The 10,635-nt window shown below is 43.0% G+C and overlaps 1 protein-coding gene across 3 annotated transcripts in view; it reads right to left on the minus strand.

The window, feature by feature from the left end:
* The window catches only part of GRAMD2B (GRAM domain containing 2B), a 60,794-nt gene that overhangs the window by 24,273 nt on the left and 25,886 nt on the right, over positions 1–10,635 (minus strand). Inside the window, exon 1 of one of the 3 annotated variants that reach the window (XM_028748563.2) lies at positions 10,506–10,635. The exons of the other annotated variants lie outside the window; for them this stretch is intronic. Within the exon in view, the coding sequence (XP_028604396.2) occupies positions 10,506–10,582 (77 nt within the window). The 5' untranslated portion in view covers positions 10,583–10,635. The remainder of the gene's footprint in view (positions 1–10,505) is intronic. 3 annotated transcript variants of the gene reach the window in all.

Consider the following 10,635-nt stretch of genomic DNA (forward strand, 5'->3'; position numbering starts at 1 on the left):
CTTGGTTTAAGAACAGTCCTGTTTACGAATAATTCCGTTTATGAACTCCGCAAAACTGGAAGTAGTGTCCTGGTTTGCGAACCTTACCTCGGTCTAAGAACGGAATCCGAACAGTAGAAGGGCACCAGTGGCGGGAGGCCTCTTTAGGGAAAGCACACCTTGGTTTAAGAACAGTTTCAGTTTAAGAACGGACTTCCGGAATGGATTAAGTTCGTAAACTGAGGTACCACTGTACTGGTTTCTGTGTAAAACCACCACACCAGACAGACACTAAAACAACTTTTCTGTCTCGAAACAATGAAGTGAGCCTCTTAACATATAATTAGCAAAAGCTGAGAAGTGTGCCTGTGAGTAATGGGTCAATGGAATCCCATCTGCTCAGCTGACTAATGTGTTCCCATGATCTGCAGGAAATGCAGCAGAATAAAGCTCTGATATTCACTGCAGTGCTCTCACACCAGCTCCTGTGACCTGAATGCTAAGGTGTCCTACTCCAGGGATGTGTAATCTGTGGCCCTCCAGATGTTCTCACAATTCCTTGTCATTGTCCATGCTGACTAGGGCTGATGGAAGTTGGAGTCCAGAACCACTGGGAAGACCCCAGGTTCCCCGTACCTGCTGACTGTTCTAGCAAGAATGGTAGACCAAAATGAGCACAGGCATCAGATCCAATCAGGCAGGCAGATGTTGGAGCTCCAAATAAAATACAATGCTCATGACCTGATTATTTTTAACATAACAATTATTTAATATAGTCAACGTATCACTATTCGAAAGCACCCCTAAGTGCAAGTAGATAAATAGGTACCGCTTTATAGTGGGAAGGTAAACGGCGTTTCCGTGTGCTGCACTGGTGCTGGCTCGCCAGAGCAGCTTCGTCACGCTGGCCACGTGACCCGGAAGTGTCTGCGGACAGCGCTGGCTCCCGGCCTCTTAAATGAAATGAGCGCACAACCCTAGAGTCGGACAAGACTGGCCCGTACGGGCAGGAGTACCTTTACCTTTGTTGTTTAGTCGTTTAGTCGTGTCCGACTCTTCGTGACCCCATGGACCAGAGCACGCCAGGCACTTCTGTCCTCCACTGCCTCCCGCAGTTTGATCAAACTCATACTGGTAGCTTCAAAAACACCATCCAACCATCTCATCCTCTGTCGTCCCCTTCTCCTTGTGCCCTCCATCTTTCCCAACATCAGGGTCTTTTCCAGGGAGTCTTCTCTTCTCATGAGGTGGCCAAAGTATTGGAGCCTCAGCTTCACAATCTGTCCTTCCAGTGAGCACTCAGGGCTGATTTCCTTAAGAATGGATAGGTTTGATCTTCCTGCAGTCCATGGGACTCTCAAGAGTCTCCTCCAGCACCATAATTCAAAAGCATCAATTCTTCGGCGATCAGCCTTCTTTATGGTCCAGCTCTCACTTCCATACATCACTACTGGGAAAACCATAGCTTTTACTATACAGACCTTTGTTGGCAAGGTGATGTCTCTACTTTTTAAGATGCTGTCTAGGTTTGTCATTGCTTTTCTCCCAAGAAGCAGGCGTCTTTTAATTTCATGACTGCTGTCACCATCTGCAGTGATCATGGAGCCCAAGAAAGTAAAATCTCTCACTGCCTCCATTTCTTCCCCTTCTATTTGCCAAGAGGTGATGGGACCAGTGGCCATGATCTTCGGTTTTTTGATGTTGAGCTTCAGACCATATTTTGCGCTCTCCTCTTTCACCCTCAATAAAAGGTTCTTTAATTCCTCCTCACTTTCTGCCATCAAGGTTGTGTCATCTGCATATCTGAGGTTGTTGATATTTCTTCCGGCAATCTCAATTCCGGCTTGGGATTCATCCATCCCAGCCTTTCGCATGATGAATTCTGCATATAAGTTAAATAAGCAGGGAGACAATATACAGCCTTGTCGTACTCCTTTCCCAATTTTGAACCAATCAGTTGTTCCATATCCAGTTCTGACTGAAGCTTCTTGTCCCACATAGAGATTTCTCAGGAGACAGATGAGGTAATCAGGCACTCCCATTTCTTTAAGAACTTGCCATGGTTTGCTGTGGTCGACACAGTCAAAGGCTTTTGCATAGTCAATGAAGCAGAAGTAGATGTCTTTCTGGAACTCTCTAGCTTTCTCCATAATCCAGCGCATGTTTGCAATTTGGTCTCTGCCTCTTCTAAATCCAGCTTGCACTTCTGGGAGTTCTCGGTCCACATACTGCTTGAGCCTTCCTTGTAGAATTTTAAGCATAACCTTGCTAGCGTGTGAAATGAGTGCAATTGTGCGGTAGTTGGAGCATTCTTTGGCACTGCCTTTCTTTGGGATTGGGATGTAGACTGATCTTCTCCAATCCTCTGGCCACTGCTGAGTTTTCCAAACTTGCTGGCATATTGAGTGTAGCACCTTAACAGCATCATCTTTTACAATTTTAAATAGTTCAGCTGGAATACCATCACTTCCACTGGCCTTGTTATTTGCAGTGCTTTCTAAGGCCCATTTGACTTCACTCTCCAGGATGTCTGGCTCAAGGTCAGCAACCACACTACCTGGGGTGTACGAGACATCCATATCTTCCTGGTATAATTCCTCTGTGTATTCTTGCCACCTCTTCTTGATGTCTTCTGCTTCTGTTAGGTCCTTACCACTTTTGTCCTTTATTATGGTAATCTTTGTACGAAACGTTCCTTTCATATTTCCGATTTTCTTGAACAGATCTCTGGTTCTTCCCGTTCTGTTGTTTTCCTCTATTTCTTTGCATTGCTCGTCTAAGAAGGCCTTCTTGTCTCTCCTTGCTATTCTTTGGAAATCTGCATTCAATTTCCTGTATCTTTCACTATCTCCCTCGCATTTTGCTTGCCTTCTCTCCCCCGCTATTTGTAAGGCCTCGTTGGACAGCCACTTTGCTTTCTTGCATTTCTTTTTCATTGGGATGGTTTTAGTTGCTGCCTCCTGTATAATGTTGCGAGCCTCCACCCATAGTTCTTCAGTCACTCTGTCCAGCAAATCTAAATCCTTAAACCTGTTCCTCACTTCCACTGTGTATTCATAAGGGATTTGGTTTAGATTGTATCTTACCGGCCCAGTGGTTTTTCCTACTTTCTTCAGTTTAAGCTTGAATTTTGCCATAAGAAGCTGATGATCTGAGCCACAGTCAGCTCCAGGTCTTGTTTTTGCTGACTGTATAGAGCTTCTCCATCTTTGGCTGCAGAGAATATAATCAATCTGATTTCGATGTTGCCCATCTGGTGATGTCCATGTGTAGAGTCGTCTCTTGTGTTGTTGGAAAAGTGTGTTTGTGATGACCAGCTTGTTCTCTTGACAGAACTCCATTAGCCTTTGCCCTGCTTCGTTTTGATCTCCAAGGCCAAACTTGCCAGTTGTTCCTTTTATCTCTTGATTCCCTACTTTAGCATTCCAATCCCCTATAATGAGAAGAACATCCTTCTTTGGTGTCACTTCTATAAGGTCTTGTAAGTCTTCATAGAATTGGTCACTTTCAGTTTCTTCAACACCAGTAGTTGGATTACTTGGATTACTGTGATGTTAAAAGGTCTGCCTTGGATTCGTATCGAGATCATTCTATCATTTTTGAGATTGCATCCCAGTACAGCTTTCGCCACTCTTTTGTTGACTATGAGGGCCACTCAATTTCTTTTACGGGTTTCTTGCCCACAGTAGTAGATATGATAGTCATCCGAACTGAATTCGCCCATTCCCGTCCATTTTAGTTCACTGATGCCCAGGATGTCAATATTTATTCTTGCCATCTCATTTTTGACCACATCCAACTTACCCAGGTTCATGGTTCTTACATTCCAGGTTCCTATGCAATATTTTTCTTTACAGCATTGGACTTTCCTTTCGCTTCCATGCATATCCGCAACTGAGCGTCCTTTTGGCTTTGGCCCAGCCACTTCATCAGCTCTGGATCTACTTGTACTTGTCCTCCGCTCTTCCCCAGTAGCATGTTGGACACCTTCCGACCTGAGGGGCTCATCTTCCAGTGTCATAACTTTTATATGCCTGTTGTCTTTGTCCATGGAGTTTTCTTGGCAGGGATACTGGAGTGGCTTGCCGGTTCCTCCTCCAGGTGGATCACGTTTGGTCAAAACTCTCCACTATGACCTGTTGATCTTGGGTGCCCTGCTCGGCATAGTTCATAGCTTCTCTGAGTTATTCAAGCCCCTTTGCCACGGCAAGGCAGTGATCCATGAAGGGGTTTACCTTTACCTTACAGTAAACATTGATATAGCAGTGCAGTCAAGTGATTTAACAGAATTAGAGTGAATGGTTTAAAGAAATTCTAACAAGGACCCTTATGTGTGGAACCATTAACCCCATGAGCTGAGTTTCCACTTGCTGTTGTTTGACTTTATAAATGGAATTTCTGTGTGTATCTGTGGTGGGGTTGTTTTTTCACAGTTGTTTACTTTTGCTCATATGACAAGAACAGAGCCTGATTCAAAACACTGTTAGTAGGGTAGCAGACTGCATAAACAGCATAATTTTCCTGCTTCAAATGTTGCTGGACACACGGGGCGGAGGGAAGAGGTTGGCAAGCACTCTTAAGATCATTTGTGCATAAACCAATCTACACGCTACTAGGTTTGTGGAAATATTTGAGATGCAAATATGTATCCTAGCTACTCTCATGTCTTCCTCTCCCTGTTGTTGTTTCCCTTCCCCAACTTCTGTCTTTTTCACTATCAACTTTTAAAGTCCTTGACACAGTGACTTTGTATGTTACTTGTTAAATTTCCATGTATATTAATAGCACCTGATACATAATAACATGAACATGGGGAGTTTTGTTTGATTTATATGCCAAATTAATTGTGATGTTTCTGTCCTGGTCTTTTTGGGTGGTAGTGGTTTAGTTTCTATATTGGAAAGAGGACTAGCTCAAATACCAAATATATTATTAACTTATTTCAGTAAGACTGTCTTCTATAGTGACAAATATTCAGCAAAGGACTGTCTGTGGCCTTTTCATGTGCCCTGTAAGTGGTGCCCCTAAATTTAGATCAATATTCAAAACTCCGATTGTTCTAGGCGCATTTTGCAACAGGGAATTTCACTACTGCAAGCAGTTTCTGAGCTTTGGGCGCAGTACTGCGCCTAAGATTTCAGATTAAAGCTGCAGAGTGGAAGGAAAGGAGGACCCTTTTCTGCTTCCCCAGTTCCAGCTACTTTCCAAAGACCGGAGAAGAGACCCTCTTAAGAATATTAGGGAGGTGAACAGGGGAAGGACCAGACCATGTGAAAAATGAACATAACATTTTAGCTGTAGTTCATTCATTTTCAGCTTTGTATTCTTGATTTTAAAAAAGCGCACCCAAACATTCTGTTGTTCTGCCCATAACCTCGTGATCCTTAAAATATTGCAGGACCACAGTTTGCATCAATCACAGACAGCATGTTTAATGGCCAAGGATGATGGGAGTTGTGATTCAACTATGTCTGGTGTGCCACAGGTTCCCTAACTCTGATCTAGATTAGCCTTGAAATTTGCACGATAAAAATAAGTAAACAGCCTGAGCACAAACCTCAGATTATGGGGATGCATCCAGTTACTTTAACATCTAGGGCACAATGATTCCTGACTGCAAGTATGACAAGTTAAAAGGTATTAAGAGACAATGTAGACTACTTACACTGGATATTTCACATTAGATATAATTTGCCTGCTAATATTGCCCTCTGTTCAGTTTGGAAAATTTACTTTCAATTTTTATCAAATATTTTTCAGTTCCTTAGAGCAGGTGTAGTCAATGTGGTGCCCTCCATTTGCTGCTGGATTGCCACCCCTGATCATTCACCATGTTTTCTGGGGCTGATGAGAGCTGGAGTCCAATAGCACGTGGGTGGCATCAAGTTGGCTACTCATGTACATGTTGTCTAACAGTGCAATCCTGTGTACACCTACTTAGAAGTTAAGCCTCACTTAATGCAGTAGGATTTCCTCAAAGTTAGGGATCAGGGAGAAATTCAAATCAGTTCACGTTTAAAGCTGAATTTATCAAATTCCCACTTTCCAAAGCAATACAAGAACTAAAACATAACCATCTTTCAAAATTTGCACTTATCTAAATTTTGCAATCCAGTTCTCCATTCCCCCATGCAATATTAGGAGAAATTGTGCACAGAAATGAATATATTAGTTAAAATAACATATATTTGGAGAAATTGATGGCAAAAATGTGTACATTAGTCAAAACTGCATACAAAAACGTGTTTATTTAGGATAAATTCACACTAAAAACCTGAAGAATTTGCATGAGTTTAAAAAAGAAAGTTCGCAAATTGCTGCAGAAATGTACAGAACTGAATTTAAGGTTCGAAAAATGATAAACTGAAATTGACAGATCCTTCCATTGCTACTCTCAGCTAACTGTGCCTAGGATTGCAGCCTAAGTGGGCCATCACTACAGAATGTGCCAAGTGCTAGTCAAACTACAAATTGACAACAGCATGTTTAATATTATTATTATTATTTGCTCCAAGGCGACATAAAAGCTTAGTTGTGTATGTAGTTCTCCGCACAACCTGCCAGGAAAAATATAGGAGGAACACAGCCTGCAAGTAAACACCTGCCACTTTAGATGACACCTGAAATTAAACTGGTGATCTCTAGTGTGAGGCATGGTTTGCTCTATTTAGAGTTTAAACGCCTACCTCTCTCCACCTGAGGCTGTAACCTCATCTGGACTGGACACAGAGGTGGAAGCCTAACATGATTGACCATACGTTACAACAACAACAGCAGCAGCAGCAGCAGCAGCAGGGCAAGCCACTAAATTTACAAGAAGCTTTGAAGTTCTTCACATTCGCAGAGAGCAACTGACCTTCAAGTGACAGGTTTTTTTACATGGTTAAGTTTCCTGAGACAAATATGTTAGGCATTCATACTCTTTAAGAGCTTTTTTCAGACAAGTGGAAGTCTTCTACATGACAGGTTTTATCCGGATAGAGGAAGAAATGACAAGAGCTAGATAAAAGAAGATAAAAGGCAGAGCAGTAAGCTATGAACCTTCTGGCTCTTTCACCATCACCACTAATCTAGTGCATGCTTGAATAACAGAGTAAACAGGGGGCAGAAATTGACAGATATGATCCTCTACCAAACTCCATTTTGAAGTTATCTTTTTAGAAAACCTGGAAGTGCTGATACCCCACTTGATGCCTAGAAAGGTATAGGGATGCACAATTTGGCCCCATCTACATCCAAGGACGCTATATCTCCCCGCCCTGCAAGGACCTTTCTACGTCTCCCTTTGTAAGAAGGGCAATCTGGTCTCCAGATCTACACTGCTTCACTTATTCTGGCTGCCTATCAAGATCCACTAATGTTTAGGGCTTGAATTACAGGGGAGCTAGAGATGGATGGGCCCTCTTACATTTTGTGGTTGCTCCTTTATAGGCTGCTTATAGCCTGTGTTTGCATAGGGCATTCATGCATATGCGAGCTACTGTTTCCATCTGCGCATGCATTTGTGCACCTTCTTCTACACACAAGCTCTTTAAATTTCGTGTCTCCGAAATCTATCTCAGTGGCTCCCATCTAGTGCTTGATGAGATATATTTGTGCAGTGAGTATACACTTAATAACTGGCACTACTAAGCCCATCAACTGACCCCGGTGCAAATAATAATAATAATAATAATAATAATAATAATAATAATGATGGAATACCCCACCCATCTGGCTTTGTTTTCCCGGCCACTCTGGGCAGCTTCTAGCAAACTATAACAACATAATAAAACATTAAACATTATAGGTCTGCCTTCAGATGTCTTCTAAAAGTTGTGTAGTTCTTTATCTCTTTGACATCTGATGGGAGGGCATTACACAAGGTGGGTGCCACTGCCGAGAAGGCCCTCTGCCTGGTTCCCTATAACTTCACTTTTTGTGGTGAGGGAACTGCCAGAAGACCTTTGGAGGTGGACCTCAGTGTTCGGGCTGAATGATGGGGGTGGAGCCGCCCCCAAATAATCAATTATATTGATTATTTCACCATTTCAATTTGTGTGTGTGTGTGTGTGTGTGTGTGTGTGTGTGTGTACAGGATACAAAAACTGACCTATTAATTTGAACTACCTCCATTAAAAGAAATAACACATGGTAGTTCTTCGGAAAACACAATCCAAGATCCTGCTGCAAACAGCACTGGATGCAGTGGGGGTGATTTGCCTCATTGTCCCTGCATCAGTAGCTAGTCTCTCCTCCTGAGTTACTCTTCAGCACTCTTGCAGGATGCCCACCACAACATTACAAGCAATACTCAAAGGCTCTCTCAAGGCAGGTTTCTACCAGTCCCTCAAATCCTATCCTGAAGGTTGCCAGACAAGCGTTTGACCTAAGCCTTGCAGACTAAGGTGCCAACCATGAGTTGTACCAAAGAGACTTTTCCTTGGGTTGCCTGGCAAATGGAATGGAAGTGTGCAAGTCTATTTTATTTGCCTCTTCTAGATACAAGCCTCTGCTGCCAGACAATGTGTTTGAGAACACATACAGTATAGAAACTGTGTGTGTCTTTTTAAACAAAATTAAATGTAGAAACTGTTAAGCTGTTTTTAATGGCAGAACTTAGCCAGGAAAGGGCGAATTTATCAAATGCCTCTACTGAACATGCCAAGTAGAGGAGTAGCAACCAAGGCAGATTCCAGACAATCCTGAATCCCAGCCAGTGCCATATCTCAAATTAAGCTCTGTCGATGATTTAGAAAATTACATCTTACAACTGGGTAGAAATCCTACAGAGAATGCAAGATTTAATTCATAACTTAATTATAGCTGAATTAGCCATTGACACGAACGTCAACTATCTAGGACATGTCTACACACGTATTTCCTTTGCTGTCAGTTTTAAATCAGTGTCCAAATAAATGAGGCATCCTGTTGCATCAATTCAAGCTGCCATACTACCTACCTACCCAGAGCTTTGTATAGTTTAGCTTTCTTACGCTGTGTTCACCTATATGTCCGAATATAAAACAAATCCCTACGATGTCACCCAACCCAATCCAAGCCTCAGTTCTCTATGTGAGAAACAGACCAAGGAACAGCACGTTTGTGTCTATTTATTACTAAGTGTTAAGTGGCGACTGGCAAACGTGTGAGATGGATCACAAATCAAGCCACAGTCTGAACGCTTATCACCTGGTAAATATGTACAGTGCTTATGATGGAGCCAATTTGCAATGAAGAACTATCCAGTGAAAAGTTACTGATTTATGTACATAACATGTGGCAAGAGACTGAACCAAACTTAGCATAATGGACTTTTACATGCCATCCCACTACAAGCTTGGAGCACCACTGTTACAGTCATCAAACCACCTAAACCATCTTGTTGCAGCCTCTTTGGGGGAGAGCACCACATCCCATTTCATTGCTGTGACAAATCAAAACCACTCTGTACTAACCAATTTGGACTACCTTTTGAACTACACAAATAGCCAGACAGGGCTGTGGCCCCCCAAACGAGTAAATATAAACATGAACAAAAATCGCCACGACAACCAATTCCCACAAACACTGGCAAAACCAGCATGAGAGTGCTGTGGCTTAGTTCTGAGAAGTTACTTCTGTACAAAGAACACAAACGTCAAGTCAGACAAGTGGCAGAGTAGTCGCAGAAAACCTGTCTGAGGATTGGAATGCTTTTGCAGAACATCTGAAGAGCCATTAGAATTGCACAAAAATGTGAGCAGCATTTGAAATATCAGCAACAGTAGAGAGGCATTAAGGCCAATAACCCAGGATATATATGTGTTTGTGTGTGTCTTTATGTATATATGTGTGTGTGTACACACACACATAGAAGTGTGTGCACACACCTACACACACACACACACACACACACACACACACACACACACACATATACTCACACATATATGGAGTGTTAAAATACACAGCATTAAAGGATAAACATAGAGAGGTTGACCATATTTCAAACAGTGAAAATCCGGACAGAAAAGTTGGCAAATTGTTGAGCTTTGGGGGGGGGGGGGGCTTTTCTTAGTTTTGCCCAGAGTCATTGACCTGTTTCCTTTTTTGGGGGGTGGGGGGCAGAGTTGTTGAGCTCTTTTTTACTTAAGTTTTACGCAAAGTTGCTGCAAAATCGCAAAAAAGAGCTACCTAACATACACCACCAAGCAGCTGTGTGTTTAATGGTTGATCATGATTCATCCAAGCTATTGCTAATGGCAAAGTATTTGCATATGGTTTTCTTTTTAAAAAAGAACTTTTCCATAAAGTCCCCCCCCCGCTCAAAAAGGTTTCTCCCCCACCCCACCCCCCAAAAAGAAAGCGCACATCCCCTTGTGACAGGGTGGCCATGTGTCCTCCCCACGCCCCCCCTCCCATATGTCCCCCCTTTCCCCCCAGGGGTCCAACTTGGAGAGACTTATTTTGAGCGGCCGTCCGAAGCGTCCTCTGGGGAAAGATGGCCAGCCTGGCGACGGGAACAGGTGGCTGCAGCTACGTGGTGGTGAGGAAAGGCTACTTACTGGGTCAAGGCAGCTTTTTCCTTTTTAGCGGCGGCCGCCCCGTCGTGCTGGAGGTCAGTCATGAGGAGGAGCACCATTCGGAAAGGGGAAGCCGAACACCCGTTTCCCCCCTTTTTCCCTCACGGCCAAC

This window comes from Podarcis muralis, chromosome 11 (genome assembly GCF_964188315.1).
Source record: "Podarcis muralis chromosome 11, rPodMur119.hap1.1, whole genome shotgun sequence".
Lineage (NCBI taxonomy): Eukaryota > Metazoa > Chordata > Lepidosauria > Squamata > Lacertidae > Podarcis > Podarcis muralis.